The 26,238-nt window shown below is 33.0% G+C and overlaps 1 protein-coding gene across 1 annotated transcript; it reads right to left on the bottom strand.

Moving 5' to 3' along the window:
* Positions 1-4,316: 4,316 nt before the first annotated feature.
* Positions 4,317-6,857, bottom strand: LOC124820474 (strigolactone esterase D14-like). Its single transcript, XM_088099771.1, has 2 exons — positions 6,475-6,857; positions 4,317-4,912 (listed from the first exon to the last, which is right to left on the bottom strand). Exons 1-2 carry the CDS (start codon positions 6,855-6,857, stop codon positions 4,483-4,485), a joined length of 813 nt encoding a protein of 270 aa, XP_087955897.1. The 3' UTR covers positions 4,317-4,482.
* Between the last annotated feature and the right edge of the window lie 19,381 nt (positions 6,858-26,238).

Here is a 26,238-nt window from a genome sequence, read left to right as displayed (position 1 = left end):
CTATAATACTTGGAAAATTTATAAAACATATTTTATCCTTTATCCTAAAACGAGATATACGAAAATAGTGTAAATTATAGGTAAGGAATAAGTATATTATTTGTTTCTCCTTTCTTTATTTATTTTTATTTTCTTTTAATTAAAATTGATTTGTATTGTTTTTGTTTAGTAACGACAATACTAGCATCATGTTTTGACTTATTTCGCATTTGACTCGGTAAAAGGAGGTGGATTGGCTCGTCTTATATAAAAAAAATACAAGTTAATTTCTGGATCTCTCTACGTAACATTAAGCCTACAAGCCTGTAGACCAACCTGTATATAAAATTATTTGTTTTTTATTTTTTTCGTCAAATATATTATGTAAAATATTAGGATACAAGATTTTAATAATATTATTTTTATTTAATTAAATTAATAGAAATAATAAATTTTATAAACTTATTTCTTAAAATAATTAGTATTCATAATTTTATAATTTCTAACTTTTAAATATAAGTATGTTAGACATGTATATAACTAAAACAATAACAAAAACTAAATTTCAAGTACCTAACATTGTTAAATAGAATTAGTATATTAATAGATAAATAGCAAGTTATGGACAAATTTGAATACAAATTCACATAATACAGACAACATGTTATGCGAAGCGAGCGAAATGAGCCTAAGTAGGTTTGTAAGAACCGGAATATTTAAAAAAATAATAATAATTATATGAATATATTATAATTTAAATGGATTAGGTGAATAAATGTAATAATTTTATAAGTGATTGTTAATTTTTATATGTGGGAGAGCTACCATAAGAATTAAAAAATGGTTATATAGTATGTTTTGAGTTATATATTAGTTTGGGGCGCACTGGGCAGTATACCTGTCAATTTGGTCCTCCTTACATGGTTTGGCCCTAATCCACATGGGTTGGGGCCAAAAAAATCCACAGGGCCAAAAAGCTCCTTGTAGAAAAAGCTCACGGGACCAAAATATCTTCAAAAGCCCTGTGGGTCAGGGCCAACCCATGGGCCTTTTTTTTTAGAAAAAATGTTCATTTTGAATACAAGAAAACATATAATTAACTTCTAATTTGTTACAAAAATAGTTACTATAGAAAATAAATTGAAATTTTTATAAGAGGAGAGTTCTAAAATCAAGAAGCAAAAGCAAAATGATAATATTTATTGAGTTACATTCTCTAAGTATATAATTAAAGGATCATTTTATAAATTTGAAATTTAAATATTTAATTTCACTTTTTTTTAAGTTATAAGTAAGAAATTAACTTTTTATCTAAAATTATCCTAATTGAAATTTAAGAGAAGATTTTCTCTAATTGAAGCTCTTAATTTAAAAAAAAAATAGGCTTCTTTATTTTCTTAGAAAGTTATTGAAAAAGAAATTAAATATAAATGATTTTCTTTTTCATTTTATACTCAACAAATCATGTTCATAACAAAAATAATAAATAAAAAGAAAAAACTCATAAACCTTTGCAGACTGAAGTTGTATTCGCCCATAGAATTCAATCTCGTCGTACTACTCACTCAAAATGTTTACATTTTAAATGTCATAAACATAAATATAAACATAAAAATAAACATACATTTATGTTATGTGTTCTAGTTGAAAGTTAAAAATAAATTATTTAATGTGTTAGTTAAAGAATTGAAACACTATAACATTTGTCATTCTTTAGTACTTTAGGTCTATTTAAAATTTTCATTTTTTTATAAATTTTTAAGAAATTAACTTTCTTTTTATAATATATCTTATGGTGATTTTGAGAAAAGATTATCAGAGAGAAAAAAACAAAATAAAACATAAGTTTAATTTACACATAAAATATTAATACTATTTTTGATCAAAAAATTTTATATAATAAATTTTTGAATTATTTTTAATTTTAAATAATTAAAAGCAGATTGAGTGATATTTTAGAAGTCGAGGAAACAAAACAGTGATTCTTTTTAAGAACTGTAAAAGCAATGCAAATATTAAATCAAATTAATATGTTATTATCTCTCTTTGGGATTATTTTGATATTACTAATTATATATAATTTTCTAATAATTGGTGTCTGCAACATAAGACATAATTTTATTAAAATTGACAACAAAATAAAACATATTTTTATAATATTTCAGTAAAATAAATTTGTAATACTATTTAGTTGTATAAAATTAAGTGTGTGGTTTGCAATTGTTTTTAATTATTTAAAAAAGTGGTTATTTTGAATATTAAATATTCTATTATACTATAATTAATTAGTTTTATTTAATAATTTGAAATAAGAAATCAATTACATGAATATAAAATTTAGTACTTTTAATAGTTACTATTAAGAATGTTGAAGTTTAGTTTCCAAAAAAAATTTAGTGGGCTAAACCCACCTTAACCCTGACCCTAACCCCCTTGAGAGGGGGCTTTGGGGGTTGGGGCTTTTTTTTGGCCCCCATTTGAGGGGCTTCTTAAGAGGGGGCTTTTTCAAGAGTGGGTTAGGGCTAGCCCCAGGGTCATGGGTCAAATTGACACCTCTATTGGGCAGTGGTATGTAAGATCAGGAGAAGTTGTAAAGGGTAAATAAAATATTGTATTTTGATTTATCTGAAAGAGCATGTTTTCACAAGTGTGAGCTAGTGGTCTACTGTTCCAATATTATCGAGAAAATAAATTAATTAATGGTTTTGTTAATCTATTGTTTAATGTGTGAATCAATTGTTATTTGTAAAATTTCTGTGTGTTGTTTTGTATGTAATGGACAAAGAAAAGCTTGTAGCATGATGGTTCTGGTGTGGGTGTGCATTTCAAGGGCAAGGGTTCAAATCTTCCCACTAGAGAGGGGTTTGAAAACATGTGAATTAGAAAGTTATGTTTCAAACTTCCAATTTTGAAATAAATATTTTTCAATCACCAAGTTTCTTTTGATCAAGCTTCCTTACATAGTAGTTTTGATCTTTGGATCTTCTTAGTCTTTTCGTAGGTTTTATAGAGAGAACATTGCGTGAATGTCTTCTTTTTCTCTAACATCCACTTCTGAGTTGTATATGATAGAGTAGGTGAATGCTTGACATAGGTAATCTACACATAATATAATAGATATGCATGCAGACATATATATATATATATATATATATATATATATATCCTTTTTCTTATCACTTTTGTTGTTTTGAAACGTTGTGCATTTAATGCCCTTTAATGCGCATTCAGAATAACTATAAAGCTCAAATTTTCTATTACTCAAGAAAGATTTGATCGTTTAAGCATTCTAATAGAGATACCAAATAGTTCATAAAAGTTTCATAGTTAGATGAAAATGTCTTTTGGTACAAGATATTATTTAGCCTATGTAAAGCTTTTCTTAATTGCGCTTTGTTTAGTGTCACAACTGGAATGTGACGGGACAACGAACAAAAAAAGACGGGTTTGAAAAAGAGATTTTGGAGTCGTGACTATAGTTTATTTTGGAAAACTACAAAAAAAATCATAAAGGAAGACATGATATGCGAAAACTGAATTCTAGGTTTGGGAGTCAATTACTCGTAGGAAAGGTATTAGCACCCTACCGTGTCTGCTCGAAGACAGTGCCCTTAATTAAATACGCGAAAGTGTGGCATGATTTTCAAAATGTTTAACTATCCCCGAAAAGATAACTCTAAAGTAACAAAATATATTTTTTAGTTTTTTGGGGTTCGACAAGGATTGACCTTGCTCATACGTATTCTCATTTAGAATAAGAAATCAGGGTTACATAGTTCTTTATGAAACTGTTTGAGAATAATTTTTGAAAATGATTTGGATTTTTGAGAAGTGAACCTGACAAGTATTGACCTTGCTCTCACGTATCTCCATTCATAATAGAAAATCAGGGATCACATGGTTTTGGTTGAAAGATTGTTTGTTTGCTCGAAAATGTGGATGGTTTAGTTTTTGAAGATATTATATTTTTTGGTATTTTTAGCATGGTTGTGAAAAAGAAGGTAATGAGTATTAGGCCGAAGCGGACGGTCACTCGAGTACTCATACCTTTAGAAATATATTTTAATCCCTTTAGAAACAAAAAGTATCGAGCATTAGGACAATGCAAATGATCACACAAGTACTCAATCTTTAAAACGATCTTATTTTTAATTATTGTTAAAAGAAAGAAAGATATTAAGTGCTATGATGATGCGAACTATTACATTAAGGCTCATACCTTTAAAATGATATTTAAGTATTTTTTTAATTATTATTAATAGAAAAAGAAATGTATTAAGCATTATGACGATGCGGCACCGATACTCGTACCATTATTTAGTTTAGACTGAGGATAACAAGTATTAGGCTTATGGGGACAATTTCAGAGTTAATAGTAAAAAAAACAACACTACAACCCACCAGTGACTTTCCCATGTTCACTTCCACACAAACACATTGAAACACAAATTTCAGGAAACAAGATTTGACACAATGAAGATGAATATTACATACCAAAGTGATCTAAATTCCCACAACAGCTTTCACCAGCTCAACTAGCTTAAGGTGTGCAGTGAGCTGAGGGAAATGGCCAACCATGTCTATGATCTCCAAAGTGGCCACCCCTTTGATCTTCTTCTCCAAGTACTGCCCTATGCCAACTGGAACTGCCATGTCATTGCTTGATTGGATGATGGTGCATGGTGTTTCAACCTTCTCAAGCATGTCTCTGTAGTCACTGTAAAACACAGTTTTGGCTAAAGAGAGTGCAACTTCACCACCCATGCTTTTCAAGCAGCTATGGAATTTCTCAACAGAGGCACCATCATTTTTATCCACTGCAATGGGAGCATAGGCCGAACACCAACTTTCATATTGCAGCTCTACGGTTGAGACCATTTCATCAACGCTTGACCTCTCAAAACCACCCAAGTAATCATCTGTGTTTATATACCTGTGCATGTCATCTCATCATACTGTTAAAGAAAATCATTTTCCCAAGTAAATACAATAAATTTATGTATACAATATGGCTTCTTCAAAATATATATAGAGTTATTATATATGTGTTAATTCTGAAAATAGTAAAATGTAGAAAAGTTTTCGTCTCAAAACTTATGTGATCTTTATTAATAATAATAAAAAAATAAATATTAATAAAAACATGTTGCATTATGTTATTATTTTTATTATTATTATTATTAAATTTTTAAAAAATATAGATATTATTTATCATCTTAATTTTTAAAGGAGTTGGCCGGCTAGGCCTGCTTGGTTTATAAAAATGAATATAAATGCCGCAAACTTCCGAATCAGAACTTTTCAAAGTATTGCAACAAAGATTCGAGTCAACGACACATTAGGAAAGCTACACAATACTTTTTTATAATTACTTCTAATGAAAAATAAGAAAAAAAACTTGTCTTCTATAAGTTAAAAATTGATTTACACAAAAAAGTTGAATATAAAAGTATAAAAAAATTATCTAAAAGAGTTTTTGAACTGTTTTTACAATTTTCTCTTAAATTTTCAAGGAGAAAAATAAAAGAATAGCATATACATAAGTAGAAACTCTTTCGTGTATGATTTATTAATGTTTATATATATATATATATATATATATATATATATATATTAATTAGTGAGATTGAGATAGGTTTAAATTCATTTTTAGAATTATTGAGAAGATTTATTTTAATAAGAATGATTAAAAACCTAAACTCAATTTACGTATAAATTAAATTTAAAATATAGTTATTAAGATATTTTGACATTTGTTTTTCAATTAATATTTCTATATTATGGCGTGAAATGTTGGGTGACCTCATTAAAGTAAGTTTAACAGCTTTGTTTTAACATTTATTCACCAAAAGGAAGAATTAATGTTGAAGGTTAATGCTTTTTAATTAAAAGATGTAGAACAAGATATTTCCTCCTTGATTTCCAAGAGCTGTTTGGATAAACTTATTTGTAATCACTTCTAAGAAAAAAGAATGAATAGCTTTTATAAAATAAAAATTATCCTATGCATAAATTTAAATCACAGATTTAGAGAAAATACGTAAGAAAGTTTTTATGTAATAATTTAAAAAAAAAACTATTTTAAAATTAACTACTTAATTCATCTGTCTTCTGTATAAATGTCTTTAAGAAAATATTTTTAAAAGAAAACTACATATTATAAGATATTTAATAATTAGAATACAAATCACGATAGACTTTCATGTAAACACATGCAATAAGTTAGTCACATAAATAAAATCTCCTACAATATTTTGACTAAGGAACTATAAAGACAATTTATTCAAATCACAAAATCTAAAAATTTTATTTAATATTTGAGATATAAAAGGGAAATTTTCTCCAATCAAAAAAAGACTACAAATGCATTTAAACCAACATATATAATGAATACTAATGTTTCAAGAGTATGGTCTTTAACAATAAAAAAAAAAGAACTAAAATTAAGAAGAAAAAAACAAGTTAAGAAGATGTTTGAATAGAAGTAGAAGTGACCTTGGAGAAGCAGTAACAAGAATGAGATTATTGAAGAGGTGAGGTCTTTTAATGGAGGCAATGCAACCAATCATAGCAGACATGGAATGTCCAACAAAAGTGACAGAGTTGAGGTCCATCTCATCTATGACAGTGATCAAATCATCAGCATAAGGTTCAAAGGAGGTGTACTTGGCATGCTCATAAAGGCTCTTATCAGTCACAGCCCCAGAAAAAGGCCAATCAAAGAGAACCAGAGTGTAACTTTCTGCCAAAAGGGGAATGATTTTGTGCCATATCGATTGGTCCGTTCCAAACCCATGACACAAAACTATGGTTTCCTTGCCTGACCCTATGCTTCTTGCATTTAAACCTCTTGAAAGCCTCTTTTCTGGTGTCGCCATGATTCAAAATATTGTTCAAAAACTTACCTTGAACTATAGACTGATTTAGCTTCTTGAAGCTGCTTTTGTTACTGCTTATTATGATCTCAATTTATAGTGTTCATGAAACAAATGTAGAGAATTAAATATAAGAGAATGGAGTGGTTAAAAGTTGTTTGTTTTGTGCAGTTTGTTTGGTTATAGTGTAGCATCATGAAATTTAGAAAAATGATGGAAGCTTGACTTTCATATTTTAAACAAATTATTAAATTAGTGACACTACTTAATGAGGATGTAACACCCTACGTTATATAACTAACCATATCATAAAATATGTAGTATACTAACCAATATATATATATATATATATATATATATATATATATATATATATATATATATATATATATATATATATATATATATATATATTTGCTTATAATGATAAAATTTTTAAAGATCACCATAAATTTAAATGGATATATTTCGGTGTTTTAACTTGCGTAATATGTTTCGGTTTTGAAGAAGATGAAGTATATAAAGATGCAGTAATACACTATACAGTAAATAATCATTTTACCTTTGGATAATTATTAATGGTCTAAGATTTGCGGGTAAATGTTGATTACCGATGGAAAAATTGATTGACTCTACTGTTTCATTTATTAACGGATATATCTGTCAATAACTTGTTGGTGTTTTAATTTATCGGCAGATTTACGAGTGTAGGTAAGTTCTTCGATGAAATGAGGTCAAAATTCGACTATTCCCTCTCCTAGAATCACTTTGCACGAAACCCTTCTCTTGGCACTCTTTCTTTAGTTTCCCCAATATCACTCTCTCATTACTCTTCCTTAAGTTCCATAAGTAATTTGGACTTGTGCTGATTACTTCAAGTATTAGATTCTTTTGGTTTTAGTTACTATTTGACATGTCTTTAGTGCTACTATGTAAATCTAAATTGACTTTCTATTTGTCCTATGAGGTGTTCATTTCTAATGTTCTTGGGTTTGAGATGCACCGTGCATGATGGCTAGCTTAAGTTTTATGTGAATATGATTTGCTTATTTTGAATGTAGTTACACTGACCTAGCTTAGCGTGTTAATAGTTTAGATAACATTATTATATAACAGTAGATGCTAATTTTAATTGCAATTGTAATTATCTGGGAATTTTGTACTTCAAATTCTTTCATTATATTCTTTTAGTTATAAATTTGCATTGTATAAACTTGGTACCTTCAAATTATTTACATCTTGACAAGTTTTTAGTAGGTTAAAATAGGTCAATACCTTGGGACATGCATTTATATCACTGTGTTTTTATCTTATGCATTCCAAACTGCTATGGTAGGTATACTACTAGAAAAATCGATGTTACATACGGCCAAAATTCGTATGTAAGCTCAAAAATTCGTATGTAATGATGAGTTACGTACGAATTACATACGGACAAAAATTCATATATAATGTGGTCGTATATAACTTTACATATAGATAAATCTGTATGTAATTACATATGAATGTTATATACGAATATTACATACAGATATTACATACAAAAAAAATTCGTATGTAAGTGCACACAGATATTGCATACGGATAAATCCGTATGTAACTGTGTTAGCAGATTTAAATATATGATCTGGTGCAAAGATCCCACATTGTAAAATCAGTTCAATCATACAAATGCAAACATTTTAAAGACGCACAATACTCTCATACATTCATATATTGATGGAATAATAATAGTCTTCATACATAATAATTTGTTGGATCCATACATAATAGTCTTCCATCATATAAGATATATAACAAGTTACTAATAATATCAAATGTCTGAAATTCCTAATACTAATAATCCTTATAAGGATTTTCTGGATCTTGAAGTTGATTTTCTTGCTGGTCTTCATGATTGTGTTAGGCTGATTTTGTTGGTTTGTTGTTAGGAGGATACTTTGTGCAACCATGGTTGCCGATGGTGGAAGATACTACATTATTGCAACAATAAAAGTTTGGAATTGTGAAGTGATATGTCTTATTTGTTTCTTACTACTAGTTAGTCGCGACTCACTATTTGCTAGTCGCGACTCACTCTGGGCTAGGCTGGTTTGTAGTTCATTAAAATCCTCTGCATTAACTTGTTGACTAGAAGATGATTATGTTTACTGCAAGTAGCTATCGACACATTCATCATGAGAATCCACATGTCAAATCCTATAAACCCGTCCCTTGTACCTTCCACCAGCTGCTTGTAACCAACATCTATTCCTTAGTTTTTCTTGCTCAATAGGATCTAAGGGGCTGGTTTTTGACAGACAAATGGATGCAGTCTCAGACAGGGCTTGAGAAAATCTACTTTGAAATTCTTCCTATTCAAATAATAAATGTTTGCATTAATAAGATATAGTAAATAATTATTAACGGGTGAAATGTAATACAAGTTGTAGAAACTAACATGTGTATGCCTAGATCTATTATCTACAAATTCTCCAGTTGAACGCCGAATATGTGTTTGTTGAAGTATTTCATCAACATGGACGGATCGGCCGAGCTCCTGTGACTGCAAACAAATAAATATGTCAAGTAAAGAAGGGTATGACTTGTTTTAAAAGGAATTCATATTATATATAAAGAAATCTAACCAAGCGAATAACGTGGTCATGCACGCTAATAGAACCTCTAGTTTGTAAACACCCTTCCTTTTTTGATTCACGGTTTTTTTTTTATGTATCACATTTTTATCAATATGTTGACATGTTCTATTTCTCCAACAAATCGATCCATACTGCATCTCCCATCCAATGTAGCCTTTTACCTTCTCTTCGTGCCTCTTTAAACATCTCTAAGAGTCTGTGAGATGCTTTGGAGTGAAAATTTTTTAGAACTCTTTGCTCATCCTCAAGCCTCCATGACACCTTTTTCTATGATTATAATGTTGCAGTTGAAATTGTTTAAATCAAATGTATAGAAATGAAAAGAAATAAAGTACTTTGATATGCCAAAGAAGCAAAAGACATTACATTCAGATATCATTGTACAAAACATTCATTTCAATCTAATACAATATCTAATCATATTCATTATTTGAAGTAGAATCTCATACAAAATATATGTTCGTGTTGAATGTACATGATCAAGTTTTCATCATCAAACATAATTGAATATATGTCCATGTTGAATCGCCTTTTCTCTTTGGATTGCAAGTCATGAATGATGGTTGTCATTCATATGTTCCAATAAATTACCTCATTAATAGGAGTGCATTAAATCAGTACATGTTACGATAAAGTATTAAATGAACGATATATATAGTCAATGCTCTACTGTTCAAAACTTTTGAATGGTCAATGTTATCTTTTCGAATAATTGTAAGAATAATATGACATTTTTACTGTAGTAGAACTTATACATTAATATAGAAAAATAAAAAAGAAGTGGAAAAGAGACCAATATTAAATATTTTAAAAAAGTCATCAATTTCGTAAAAGTTCATAAACGAAAATCAAGAATCTGTGTGCAAGAAATGATACACAATTAGTATTGAAAGGAAAGGTGAGAGAGAGGATGAAAAGGAGTAAAGATAATGATATACAAAAGGGAATATGTTGATTCTGTAATGAAACATTATACACTACAATGATGTAATATAGACCTCTCTAGAAATATATATACTAATTATAGTTTATGTGCAAGGACTTGGAAGCCTTGTAGAGTCACTTCTACGAAAATCTAATGTTGATATTAATGTATGTTTTCAACATCCTTTCTAGATTCAGTACTTTAACTCTTGCCAGAAAAGGTTGTAGAGAAAGTGTCATTTAATTCAACAAATATTATAAAATATATGTTTGTCTTCTGAGTAGTTTCTGAAGATGATGTTTAAAAGAAGAGTTAAATTATGTTTGGTCCTACAATTTAACAAACATTATAAGCCTTGCTTACTACTTGGTTGAGAAATTTGATTGTAAGTTCTTGACACGGGATTCCAGGCCCTAAGATGGAACACCCCTTTCCTATTTCCACTCTCATTGTCACCTCCCACCCTGTATTATAATTGTTGCAAACTTGCAAGCAAGTTTTGACAACCTAGATAAAGAATAACATGTTTTTATCAAGGTGCAATGTTCCATTGGTGTACTGTTTTTTCATTGTTTATTATCTTTTAAGTGCTCAATTTGACTACCCTTTCACTAACATTTTTCTTACAACTATGTGGAGTTAGAACTGATGTCAGAACTCTAATAGTGGGATTGGTTACGATACTGCTGGTTCTGGATGAGGTTTTAGGAAAGAGGTGGTTCTGGATGTGTATTGAGGAAGATGATTATGAGAGAAAAGTTACTAAAAGACAAGCATAATTGTCTATGATTGACTAATACGTATAGGAGTATCAAATGCAGGTAACAATCTCTTGGCAAGATCTTCAACTAAGTTTAGTAACTGATTATCATATGATGGAACTCTCATGCCCTGTAGACAACATATGTGAACATAATAGTTGAAGACTATAAAGTAATATGTGCAAATATATTATAATATGAATTAGTAGGAAAAATGAGTCATGACATGAGATGCGAAATCAGAATGCAGGAAATGGATAATATTACAACACCAACAATCAAGCATGTTCCCATCAAATGGGTAAGCTACTTAGAAATCTATAACTATATTCTCAATCGTGAATCATGTCTATAAACAAACCAATGACCTCTAAAACCTCTCAATGTTAATCGTATATGTATACCTTCCATCTGATCTACTCTTTTTATTAGAGCATCTACAGTTCTTCTCCAAACATATACAGACCACCTATGACTCCAACACTAATCCCAGACACTTTCACTTATCGTTAACACTTCTTTTACCTCAAGCTTCCAAATTCTATGATAAAATTCATTAATATTTAATAGGTAACAAATTAATTACTTTCACATGAAGAAAGCAAAAAGAATCTAATAATCCAAGGTTAAAATTACCAAACCAATCTAATAAAAAATCTTTATCAAAATAAATATCCTGAAAGCAATTGCCAATATCAGAAGAGCAAAGTAAATATTTATCAGAGTTGATATCCAACTTAACAGAGATGAGAAAGCAAAGCATAACCTCATCAGATCCTTCTATAGAAGGTTCCTATCAACGACATCCAACTAAGAACAACATCAACCTAATGTGTCTATACCATTAACTTTTAAAATTTTACAAATTGTAAGATAAGCATGAATTGTAAATGCAGTCATGTGTATTGTACAAAAATTCACACACTAACCGTAGCATAATCAGAGGCAATAAGATGAGTCGAAAGTAATCCTCTGAGAACCCTGGTAGTGGTCTCAAACACATAAACAATTTTATTCTGCAGCCGAACAAAAATTGAAATAAATCATGAGCAAATAAACACATTATATGAAAACTTTATCATTAAGGGCAATTGCATCTGTTAGCATTTGCCTAAAAAAATAAATATGGCGTTTGATTGGATGGGGTGAATACTCACTATATCAAACCGAAGATTTTACCAAGCCAATCAACAAAGGTGGTAAAGCGTTGACAGTCACCAAGTAATGCCATAGTGTCTAAAGAATTAATCTGATATGATAAAGCCTCAATCAATGCCTGGTCACAATCCACCACATCTTGCCAACCGAACCAAAAATGTGCCAATTAAAATAAAATAACACATATTAGGGTTCGAGTGTTTGACCCACACATATTACAACGAAAATGAAGGATGAGAAGTATCACTTACCAGATGAAGGTCTCAATGTAAGACCCTTGAAATTTGTTGTAATTAAGATACTAGATATTCTTGAAATAAAAAATAATTTTATGTATAAATGCTACAGTAAAATGCTACAGTAAAATACGTATAGTGCTACAGTAAAATATGTATAGTGCTACAATAAAAATACCTTGTGAATCATGTGTTGCTATAGTACTGCTACAGGACAAATGTAGTACAAGCTACAGTACCGCTATAGTGAATAGTAGTACAGCTACAGTACTGCTACAGTAATTGTTGTACAGCTACAGTACTGCTACAGTACTGCTACAGTAACCCCTAACTTCAACTATAAAAAGGGGTGAGAAATGAAGTTTTAGGGGAGGAGAGTGAAATTGAGTAAGACTTTTGTAAAAAATAAAGAGATATTAGGAATAGAATCTGAGTTGTAGAGAAGGTAGCGAGAGCTTCTGAAGAAGTGCTCTTCATCCAAAAAGGAGCGAGAATCAGGTAAGGGAAGCTACTCTTGAATCTTGAGTATACAATACTTTGCTTTTGTCTAATCCTAAATCTTGAATATGGAGTATTTTGTTTCTGGATGATCTTGAATTTTGAATGAGAACATGCTTCTGTGATGAGACCCAAGTTTGATGGTTGTAAAACGTGATATTGATTCTGTTATGCTAATTTGATCTTGGATTTTGAATGAGAACATGCTTCTGTGATGAGACCCAAGTTTGATGGTTTTAAAACGTGATATTGATTCTGTTATGCTCATTGTACGTTATTATTACTTAGAACATTTAGTTATTTCTTTTGCAATTTTGGAAGGATGAGAAGTTGTCTAACCGGCTCTGCCAGATTCAACCTCTTGTTTCCCAGACCTATTATTTCTTATTTATATTGTATTTTTGGAAGGATGAGAAGTTGTCTAACCGGCTCTGCCAGATTCAACTTCTTGTTTCCCCATAAATTTTATTGTTTTATCTATTTTTTTTTATTTCATCTTTCTGGAAGGATAGGGAGTTGTCAAACCGGCTCTGCCAGATTCAACTTCTTGTTTCTCCTGAAATTTTATATTAAAATTATTTTGATGGTAGGGGAGCTAATTCTTTCTTACATATGATATTTATACATATTATGATCATGAATATGAGTTATGAACATGTTAAAATTTTGATAATGGTAGTTATCTATTCACTTGTGTAAATTTAGTTTTCATGATTATAATTTTTCTTATTTTCGAGTTACTGTGGTAAACCATTCCTTTTAATTGTTTTTACCGTTGGATTTAGCTAAAATTTTAATATATGAATCCTAAGACCTATTTCTTCACTTTGATCGTTCGGATCATTAATTAAGAGTTTGTACTTGGAGAAATAAGTTCTGCATGTTTGAGTAAATTAATTACCCCTGTTATTGTGTTACTGAGTCCTCTCGGTAAAATATAGATTCTGTTCTATTTGACCGTTAGATCAACCTGAAAATTTGATATATGATTCCTAAGATATATTACTATAATTTGACTGTTCGGATTTGTAATTAGAAGTCTATGTGTTGAGAAATAAATTTCAAAATTTTGAAAAGTATGATGAACACTATATTTTTGTTCTTAAGTTATCATGGTAAAAACTTCATATATATTTCATTTACCATTACATTGAGCCCAAACTTTAATATGTAGTTCCTAAGATATGTTGATGTATTTTGGCTGATCTATGACCTTTGATTGGTGAAAATATGTTGAGTTATACTCGTTATGGGAAAAATGAGTTTATAATATGAAGTATGATATCTGGCAATATGTTTAATTTATTGACACCAAAACGGGTTATTGTCAATTTATGATTAAAGAATGAACATGATTGAGTTAGGTGGATAAGAGGGTATGAATTGTTGATTTTATGAAATGTTGGAGTGGATATAAGAAATCATTACTTATGAAATGATGTTTACTACTGGGAGTAGTATGTTCGGTTTATACCATGAGAGCTTGATATGAGCAAAGTAACACCCGAGGTTTATGAAAGTAGGCAGAAAGTGGTCTGACCATAAGGCTTTAACATAAACATATGATTCGTAAGTTTTATGAAAGCAGGCAAAAACTGGTCTGACCATAAGGCTTTGACATAAACATATGATTCGTAAGTTTTATAGAAGCAGACAGAGAGAGGTCTGACTATAAAGCTTCAGAAAGTAAGACACAGTATACAGGTAAGGCTTAAGGAAGCAGGCAGAGAGTGGTCTGACCATAAGGCTTTGTGAGTAAGCATGGTATACTTGTAAGGTTTATGAAAATGAGAAAGATGATTTTGAAGAAGTTAAGAAAAAAAAAAGAATTAATGACATCGGGATAATGATATTTATAAATTGTAGAAATACTTGATTGAAACATTTATATTATAAGTAAGTTTAAGGATTGTATGATATGGTTGGCTTACCCTTATTTGTTTGTGCTATGATCATATAACTCATGTTATATGTGAGCAGATAATGTTGCAGATGCGGTTGAAAAAGATTAGAGATGATGAGAGAGATGCGGGGAAAAACTTTCAGGGATTTTTGTAAAAAGAATAAATTTGCATTGGAAAAAAATGTTGTGTAAGACTTATAAGTTTAATTTCAAATTTATGTTAAGTGGTGAAGACTATATTGTTTAAAGTTTGTAAGTTTGGAATTGTACTTTGGAAGAATTGAAATAAAGTTTGATTGTTTATATCAGATATCAAATTAATTTAGGGGTGTTACACTCAACATCAACCTAGCCAACAGCGCAACGAAGACTCACACAAAACCATGGAGGCTGAACGAAATTGTTTGGTGACTGAGATTGTTTTGTCAACAAGATTCTTTGGTGTTGGAGACAAGATGGGGAAAACCCCTGGAACAGGGATGAGGGTTTGAGAGAAGAGAGGTACAGTGACGATTCAAGAGAACAGCGCTGGATCCAAGGCTCGAGAGAACAACGATGGAGCTAGGGTTCGACAGAAGAAAGGTGGAGTTAGGGTTGGACAGAGAAGAAGTGGAGTGAAGGTTCGGGAGATGTGAGGTAGACTGAAGGATGGACGGCACAGAGGTGGAGTTAGGCTCAAGATAGGAGAGGTGAAGTGAAGCTTCGAGAGATGAAGGTTGTGAAAGACGAGAGCTCGAGCGAGGGTTTTAGTAAAAGGGGCTTAACCTAAATTCAATTTCTTTTAAAAATGATTTTTTAGATACGTATGTAATATCGGTAGATAACAATTGTTTCTGGTTACATATGAATTCTAGAAAGTACATACGAAAACTTTCCTTAGGTAACTTTCTCGCGCATTACGCATGTACGTTATATATAGATGTTACATAAGGATTATTACATACGGATAATTCGTATGTAAATCCTTTTTTAGTATCCGTATGTAATATCCGTATGTAATTATTACATTACATACGGATCATTATCCGTATGTAATAATCCGTATGTAATTGCAATATTCTTGTAGTGGTGTTATAAAAATTGTAGAGTATTATGCTTTTAACATCATAGTTAGTATGCATGTGTTAATGAAAAAGAGTCATGTACCACTGAATAGGTTAGCATGAGGGCCTCATTTGGTCCATCTCCTTACACAAATAAAACGACATTATGTGTGGACCTATAAAACCCTTCACTAGTTAGATTTTTTAACGCAAACCCATGTGCATGTGTCATTAACCCATGTCATTTTAATAGCCAACAGTAAATAAAGTGAATAATCTATATAAAGACTAATAATGAAAAGAAGTCAGGATTAAAAGGAGGAGATTAATTAACAATACACATATTAATGTTAAAGTAGTATAATGACCAAGTTTGAGATTACCTACAAGTGAGATTTAACATGTGCTAAAATGAGATCTTTTACATCCATTAGCTTAAGAATTGATTAAGGTGTAGCCCCTATCCCAAATTAGAAAGTAAATAGAGTGCTTAGAAGAAATAACTCTTGAAGTCAAAACAAGCATTGTGTGATATCATCCATCATAGAAAATGAATATATACTAGGAGGTATATTTTTAGCACTCTCAACTAATGAAAAACACTTAACATGAATGAAAAGTGTTGCAATTAAGGATAATGAAAGTGTGATTAGGAGTGACCGTTTTATACCAATAATTGAAACTTTAAAAGCTTAGTTTATTTGAGTTTAAGGCACCAAGATGAAGTTAAAGGTACTGCCAACCTAGCATAACAGGTATGAAAATGAAGACATGGTTGTGAGGCTTGAAAGCAAGTTTGGTGTCCCTATTAAGCATATTGATGCAGTTCTGGAAATGAAATGAAGCATCATAAGTTGATTCTAATTGCAATTCCTCCTCAATAGATAGCTCTAGCATGGTTTCATGAGTTTCTTTTTTTCCAACTGTTGTTTTTGTTGATTATATCCTTGTGTTGGGCATTTTTGTGCCTTCCAAATGCTTCGAAAGTCCTAATTTCTTTCAAACAGTCTGAATCCCTAATGATATAGTAGAACATGTGTTGGTGAAAAATTAAAGCTTATGTTTGTGTTCAATTTCCCAATTAAACAAAGGTGAGGCTTCCAATTGTGTATTGTAAGATGACAACTATAAAACAATGCCATATAGATGTTCAATAGCTTTGTCTAGCGTGGTTTTATGAGCTCTTTTTTTCCAACTACTTTTATTATGCAGTTTCAATTTTGGGTTGGTTGCACATTGTTTTTGTTGTTTTGAGTTGTATGAAAGTGTTTTGATAGTCTTTAACTAGTGTTATCAAATTTGAGCTATAGTAGTTGTTGTTTTAGGTATGTTCTTTTTTTTAGTTTTTGGCTGTTTTCAGTAGGTATAAAAGTTTGTGACTTGTTTTATAATGTGCAACATCAATTTTATCTGGATTTGGTTTTATTTCTGTATTTTGGTTTGAAGTTGCTTCCATTTGTGAAGGTCTTAGTTGAGTGAAGATTGAGGTACTTCCATTTCTTTTCGTAATTGTCCCATTTGTGTTACTGGTTATTGTTGGGGTTTAGCTAGTTGGCTAAGAATTGGGGAATATAGAAAAGGTTTGAAGTATATGTTTTGCTTCATGTTTTTGTAAGGCCTGATTAACTCTTGTGATTAGGGTTGTTTTGGTATTTTGTGCAACTTTATAGTTTCTACCCTCTACATCTTTATGTTTTGTCTAAGAATATTTGTAAAATTGCTTATGCATATGCATACATTATTTCAAGAATGTGATTATAAGTATGTGTTTAAGAATGGATGAATATTGATTGACCTAATAAAAAAGGTCACGTGTAATGATTATAATTTAAGCGCATGAATGACTTGAGTTTGATAAGAGTTATGTCATTAGTACAAATTTGGTTGTAACTAATAAGAGCCCAATAATTTGGTGATACAACTATTATATTGATCTTATTCGTTTCTTATCATGATAAAATTTGTCCTTATATAGTAATGCAATGATAAAATTTAGCTGTAGATATTCTGTTTAATTATCATTATGAAATTATTTGTCTAAAAATGTGACTAAGATAAGTTTAGACTTGAAAATGGAACATGATATATTAGTTCAGTCCATCTTCTCATGGAATTGTTTGAATAGAGTATGTTTGGTATGTCTTGGGTATAAATTAGATTCCCTCACCCATAAAAATGATAGTTTGGTATTCCTAATTAGATCCTACCTGTTTTCCATATTTTGCATATTTTTCTTCTTGAGCATAATTTTGTCATTGTTTTCTAGTTTTTCTCTCTTTTTCACTAATATGCAAACTATTTTGATAACCAAGTCAGTCACATATGGCTTTCTCACTTAAGCTTCCTCACACTTCAACTCAACAATGTCCTATAACACAACCTAATTCACCTCACAACTCTAAATAAAAGGTCAAAACAGGCTAAAATGTAGGTGCAAAGGAAAATTTGGTCATAGAAGGCTATATTTGGCCAGTGACTTAATTGTAAGTACTAAATGCCTTGAATTCACTTTAAGGCATTGGTTCTATAGAATAAAATTCACCTTAGTTCATCATCCTAAGTTTGTTGTTAAATAACAGGGGTGATGATATATACACAATGTGACTTAATATTGATTTGACTTTCATTCTTGCTCTACCCCAAGTTCCCCTACTAGGTACAAGATTGTTATGCATAAGTTTTTCCTCCTTTAGCTTTTGAACATGGTTGAAGTTCTCAACCATCGTGGATGGACGTATGACCATTGTTATAGCGGTAGGAGAAGATTGAAGGAAACTTTTGTCGAAGGATTTTTAGAATTTGTGCAGACCGCTCGACGTTATAAATATTATGCTTTTGAGGGAATGATTAGATGTTCATGCGTTAAGTGGGAATGTATAAGAATTTTGAAAGATGAAGTGGTAAAAGTTCACCTATACCAAAAAGGTTTTGTGCCAAAATACAAGATTTGGACATTTCATGGTGAAGAAATTCCTTCTACCTCCACGACTTGTGAATGTTGGCAATCATCAGGTTCAAACAACTTTATAGAAACCTCTAAGATGGATCAATTTATGCATATGCAAGAGATGATCAATAATGCTCTTAGTCGACATGGTGCACAACAACAAACAAACCATACTCGTGATGAAGAGTCTCCAAATGAAGTCATTCAAAGGTTTTACAATTCATTGGCAGAGGAAAATGAGCCTATATTTCAATGGTCAACAAAGTAAAAATGCCAGTCTACATTCTCAATCAAGCATTGGACTTCATTTCAAGAATCTTTTTAGATTTGACACCACCTAATAATTCTTTGGCAAAAAATTATTATGAAGCCAAGATATGTGTTTCTAAGTTGGGATGAGAAGCGAAGAAGATTGATGGTTGTGTCAATGGTTGCATGCTCTTTTATGACAATGACAATGACAATGGAAAAAGTGATGCATCCTTGCTTGAATGCAAATTTTATGGGAAGCTTTAGTATCACACAGTGCATGAAAGTCATAGGCAAAAAAATTGATTCCATTAAAGTTCTTGTTCTACTTGCCGATAATTCTAAGATTATAAAGAATGTTTTCTTCAATGAATAACACAACATATGACATGGCATGAGGGTAACAAAACTCAAGGAATGCTATGCCATCGTTCTGGTGGGGAAGCCTGGAAGCACTTTGATAAAAAAACATTCATCATTTGCTAGTGTCAATACCAAATTTCGTCCGGATTGACCTTTTGGACTTTACTGTAGTGTATTATACTATTTACTTATTTTATTTCTATTTCATATTTTCGTTTTTATCTTTTATTTATTTATTGTTATTTATTTATTTATTTCTTTTCTTATTATTATTATTATTATTATTTTTGTGTTATCCTAGTTTTATTTACATATATTATCTTATTTTTCTCCATATACATGTATATATATTTTTCTTACTTTTTTATTATTTTATTTTCTATTGTTATTTTATCTTATTTTTTTTAAACTTATTTTGCTTAATATAATATGATAAAAAAAAAAAAAAAAAAAGAAGCTGAGAAAAGAGAGAATGTTTTCGGGTTGGGGGGACAAGAAAAGAGCAGTACGCGTGTTGGAGGGGGAAGGGGCAGAAAACGATTTTTGCAGAGTGTGCGGGGTTGGCAGGGAGAATTTGGATTGTACGGGGCTGGTACATTCAATTTGGGAGATACGGAGTTGCACAAAAGCACAGGGGAGCAGAGGAAAGGGGGGATTCTGCTTTTGGGGAGAGAAAAGAAAAGGGGGATTTGACACTGGACTTTCATCTTGGATCATCCATTGCTGAGGGGCATACACCATTTTCATCTGCAGAGAAAGACAAACTCCAGCCGGAGAGGGAATAGCAAACGGATCTTCGAAGAGGTAAGTAATACCTTACACTCCACGTTCTACTGAGTTGGTTACTTGCCCATGAACATATCTCTGTTACGATTGTTGTTAAATTTGTATATGAATGTTGTTGAATACCCTGGGTATTTGTACACATCCATTATGTTACCGAACATCATCGTCACCCTCCTCCGTCCATTCCCAACAACCTAAACCACGCCCACGGTTAATAGGAACACCCATCGTTTTACTCTTCATTCATCAAACACCTCACGGCCAACACCATCATTTTCATCCCTTTTCATCTCCAACGCCTGATACCACACGACCAAACCTCAATATTGGATCCCCCTCCCCGAATCATCAACCATATTCACTTCAACCATATTCATTTGCCACAACCATCACATACAACCACATACTCCTTCATCTTCAGAAATTCAACTCAAGCAGAGACCCCAACCCATACACCATTATCACGGAAACTCCATCCCAACTCACGCATAACACCACCATCCTCAATCTGCATTGCACAAAGCCACAGCCAAGAACAGTGACCAATCTCCGACACCCATCATCCACATTCACCCACTGCCACAAGCCATACTTATACCACGGGGGCACCTAACATCTTCATCCTTATACCACCTCCAGCATCATCATCTCTAACACTACTACCAACACCCCACGGCCAACCCATCATTTTCATCCCTTACCTTCTTCATTTTCAACACCTCATCTCCATCTTCAACCATAATCCACTCCCAACGTTCCTTTTCTTCCTCTCACCACTTTCATCTCCAGCACCACTTCCAGCATCATCACTCTCATCTCCCCAACATCTCCGACGCCACCTCCAACAAGCATACCCAACCAACACATAAGGCAGAACAAATCCAGCATTCACCCCTCACATTCAGATGTACACAACACACACTCGTAATTTTCAAATTAATCAGTAAATCAATAAAAAACGATAAAAATTAGGGGAAGAAGAGAGGGAAATGTGGTTTTGCGGGGACGATTAGCAGCCGAGAAAGCCCTCGAACGGAGAGGGAGGAAAGTGACACTGGTGGCGCCGGTGAAGAAGCGCGCTCCAGCTAGAGGCGACGGTGGCCGGCTCTGGCAGAGGCGGCGGCAGGAGGTGCCCAAGGTGGAAGAGCCTCAACCCTAGGTTAGTGCGAGAGAGAAGGGGAGAGAACGTCGTGGTTCCGGTGGTGCTTGGGGTCGCCGCCGACGCCGAGACGGGTGGAAGGTGGTGGCGCGGTGGCTGGTTGGAAGAAGTAATGGCGCAGGTGTTCAAGGGAGGCAATCCCAGCCCTAGCTTTTCCTGGTCAGAGAGAGAAAGAGACCTGGGTCTCGATGGAGGGAAGCAGCATTGAGTGTAGAGTCAGAGAACCCCTAGGGGAATTCTAGGTTAGAAACCACCGGGTGGGCCAAGCCCATAATAAACGCATGTTTTTCGGCCTTTTTCGAACGTTCGTCATCTACCCCCTCTCCGAACGTCCGTCCGTCAACTTCTTGGACGAACCGTTTGGATGACCATCTCCCCAACGAACGCTCGTCCACAACGAGCGCTCGTCTTTCAGCCTCTTTTCCCAGCGTCCGTTCGCCAATTCATCAACGAACGCTCGTCCCCAACGAGCGTTCGTCATTTAGCCCGTTTCCCAGTGTCCGTTCGCCAATTCATCAACGAACGCTCGTCCCCAACGAGCGTTCGTCATTCAGCCCGTTTCCCAGCGTCCGTCCGCCAATTCCCCAACGAACGCTCGTCCCCCGACGAGCGTTCGTCATTCAGCCCGTCCCCCAACGAGCGCTCGTCATTCAGCCCGTTTCCCAGCGTCCGTTCGCCAATTCCCCAACGAACGCTCGTCCCAACGAGCGCTCGTCATTCAGCCCATTTCCCAGCATCCGTTCATCATCGCCCAACGAACGCTCGTCCCAACGAGCGCTCGTCATTCAGCCCCTTTCCGAGCGTCTGTTCGTCAGTTCCCCAACGAACGCTCGTCATTCAGCCCCTCTCCTAGCATCCGTTCGTCATCGCCCAATGAACGCTCGTCCCCAACGAACGCTCGTCATGAAGCCTCCTTTCCCAGCGTCCGTTCGACATTTCCACCAACGAGCGCTCGTCATCCACTCTCCTGTTCTAAACGTCCGCTCGTTATCTCCACCAACGAACGCTCGTCATGAAGTCTCCTTTCCCAGCGTCCGTTCGACATTTCCACCAACGAGCGCTCGTCATCCACTCTCCTGTTCTAAACGTCCGCTCGTTATCTCCACCAACGAACGCTCGTCATCCAGGCTCCTTTACTCAACATACGTTCGTCATATTACCCACGAACGCTCGTCGTCCAGGCTATTTTTCTCAACGTCCGTTCATAATTCCCCCCAACGCTCGTTATTTTTATTTGTTTGTTTTTCTTATTTCATTTTATTCTATTTCATTTATTTTGTCTATCTTATTTCATTTGTCTTATTTATTTCTTTTATTTTTATTTTTTTTTTTATTTTTTTTTTTATTTATTATTTTATTTTGTTCTATCTACTTATTCTAGATATTTACTTATCCTAAAATATATATTTAATAATGCAATATTTACAATTTAAATAAAGGAATTTATAAAAATATGTTTTAAAGGTTTTGGCACATGTGTGATCGCACGCATCGTCCTTGTGCTTAAAACCTTTTCTCTTTCTTAAATAAAATTACAAAAATATGTTTTGAAGGTTCAGGCACATGTGTGATCGCACGCATCGTCCTTGTGCTAAAACCTTTTCTTCTTCTTTTCTAAAATTACAAAAATATATTTTAAAGGTTTAGGCACATGTGTGATCGCACGCATCGTCCTTGTGCTAAAACCTTTCCTTCTTCTTTTCTAAAATTACAAAAAATATATTTTAAAGGTTTAGGCACATGTGTGATCGCACGCATCGTCCTTGTGCTAAAAACCTTTTCTTTTCCTTAAGTAAAATTAACAAAATATGTTTTAAAGGTTTATGCACATGTGTGATCGCACGCATCGTTCTTGTGCTAACAACCTTTTCTCTTTCTTAAACAAAATACAAAAAAAGGTATAAAATCTTCAAAAAAACCAAAAACATCAACAATTTTAAACAACAAACAATCTTCCTACCCAGAATTACGTGATCCTTGATTCTCCATCAAAAGTGGAGATACGTAGGAGCAAGGCTAGCCCTTGTCAGGTTCACTTCCCCAAAAATCCAAATTTATCCATAATCATTTTCCAAACAAAATTTTCTAAACAATTTTCAAACAAATTTTCAAGCAGTTTTCTAAAAAGAACTACGTAACCCTGATTTCTCATTTTGAATGAGAATACGTAGGAGCAAGGTCAATCCTTGTCGGGCCCAAAAAACTAAAAAATATGTTTTGTTTATTTTAGAATTTTATTTTAGGGGATAGTTAAACATTTTGAAAATCACATCATATTCGTGCATTTAGTTAAAGGTACTGCCTTAGGGCAGGCGTTGTGGGGTGCTAACACCTTCCCCACGCGTAACCGACTCCCGAACCCAATCTTTGGTTTTCGTGGACCGTGCTTTATCGTTTTATGGTTTTTCCGTAGTTTTCCATAATAAACTATGGTGGCGACTCCAAAATCTCTTTTCAAAACCCGCGTTTCTTATTTGGATCGTCGTCCCGTCGCGATTCCGGTTGCGACAGCTAGTGATCCCCGTAATGTGCAACTTGATCTATGTTCGGATGGATTTAATCCGACAATTTAGGCATCCTCATCTTGTTGGCCTATAATTGTCACTCCATAAAATCTTCCACCTGAGTTGAGTATGACAAAGCCTTACATGTTTTTAACGTGTCTAATACTAGTCCATCTAATCCCAAGTCAGCGACTAATGTTTATTTAGAGCCTTTGGTTGATGGTTTAAAGAAGTTTTGAGTGCTATTTGGACGTATAATGTTTCAAGGAAACAAAATTTCATTATGAGGACAGCTTTAACGTGGACAATTAATGACTTCCCTACATATGGCATGTTATTTGTTGGAGCACGCATGGTAGATTAGCTTATTCGCATTGCATAGAGCATACTAAGACATTATTATTAAGTTATGGCCGGAAAAGTTGTTGGTTTGACTGTCATCGTAGGTTATTGCCCACTAATCACCCGTTTTAGGCGAAACAAAAAGGAATTTCGCAAAGGGCATGTGGAAACGAATATGCCACCGCAGAGGTTGACCCGTCACAAGTTTGGAGAAGAGTCAAACATTTTCCAAAAGTGACAAAAAGTGGTCTCACTAGGATAGAAAGGTATGAGAAGTGGCATAATTGGACTAAAAGAAGCATTTTATGGATATTCTGTATTGGAAAGATAACATGCTAAGACATAATATTGATGTCATGCATATAGAAAAAATTTCTTTGACAACATCTTCAACACGGTGATGAATGTCACTAGACAGACAAAGGATAATGCAAATGCAAGAAAAGATTTACCTTTATATTGTGACCGAAGAGATTTGAGTTGAAGTCGGACGATAATAGGATGTTGTTGATGCCAAAAAAAAATTACACCTTATCAAAAGTCGACACTAGAATAGTTTGTCGATGGATCAAGGAACTTAGAATGTTAGATGGTTATTCCTCAAACTTGGCGAGATGTGCTATTGAAAAAGGTAGTATTCACTGTATGAAGAGTCATGATTGTCATGTATTTATGGAGACATTACTCCTTGCAACGTTCATCTCTTTGCGAATGCACATGTTAAATCCACTAATAGAAATCAGTAACTTCTTCAAAGATTTGAGCTCGACGAAGCTAAAGGAAGATTCACTAAGAAAGTTGGATGAAAATATTATATTTATTCTCTACAAATTAGAAAGAATATTTCCTCATGCATTCTTTGATTCATTAGAACATTTTCCTATTCATTTTTCAAACGAAGCATGGTTTGATGGACTAGTGCAATATAGGTGGATGTATCTATTTAAAAGGTTTATGGGAGAATCAAAACGTTCAGTAAAAAACAAAGCCAGAGTTGAAGGATCAATTTGTGCAGCTTATTTGCATCATCAGACAACATACTTTTGTTCACATTATTTCAAAAACTTCATGTTGTTGCCCAAAAACTCTACTGTTTTCCCTGTACTTTCATTATACTTAGTGTTAAGAGTGGCTAGAATACTCAACCAGGAATGAATTATACTTGGAACCTGGAGTGGTGTAAGAATATTCAACTAGGAGTGGGTTAAACTCATTCTAATCTTGAAATGATTAATGGAATCTTTTAAATGTTCTTAAAGAAGAACTGGATGTAGCTCAAGTTTAAGTGAACCAATATAAAAATTGAACCTTAATGTTTTCTTCTTTTAAATTGTTGTTCAGTTTCCTATGTCATCGTCAGTAAGAGTTTATATTTGTTGATCTTACATACACATCGTCCAAAGATAGTTCACTTATGCATACTATTATCACGAACCATTAGATGTTGCTTAGTGAAAATATTTTGAAAACATTATTCACCCCCGGTCCCACTTCACACCCTCTAGTGTTTTCTTGTGTACTTCAACAATGTCTAATGCTTATCAATGTTTAAAACATCTATTGCATGTACTGTAAAGTACTTTGAATCTTATATGCCTTTCTTTTTTGAAATTCGTGCAAATCAATAAAGCATAAACATATGATCATAATCACTACACCCAAGAAAAAGACATTGTAGAGAAGAAGAACATTCTAGGATTGTTTCCTTGAAGTCATTTGCTCTGTCACATCGTACAAGCTCAAGTTTTTATTAAGGCTTTGAGAAAAAGCATTGACCCCTACAAAGTATACCAAAGTTTGACTTTGGTACAAGCTCAAGTTTTGTTTAAGGCTATGAGAAAAAGCTTTGACACCTACAAAGTATACCAAAG

The sequence above is a fragment of the Vigna umbellata genome, chromosome 9 (genome assembly GCF_029865625.1).
Source record: "Vigna umbellata cultivar VRB3 chromosome 9, Vumbellata_1.0, whole genome shotgun sequence".
In the NCBI taxonomy this organism is placed as follows: Eukaryota; Viridiplantae; Streptophyta; class Magnoliopsida; order Fabales; family Fabaceae; genus Vigna; species Vigna umbellata.
The sequence above is the reverse complement of the archived record's forward strand: the minus strand, read 5'-3'. Positions and strand labels throughout refer to the sequence as shown.

Coding starts and splice junctions, on each gene's coding strand:
- LOC124820474 (XM_088099771.1), bottom strand. CDS start 6,857: ATGGCGACACCAGAAAAGAGGCTTTCAAGAGGTTTAAATGCAAGAAGC. Junction 4,913..6,474: donor CTTGTTACTGCTTCTCCAAG/GTCACTTCTACT, acceptor TGACATGCACAG/GTATATAAACACAGATGATT.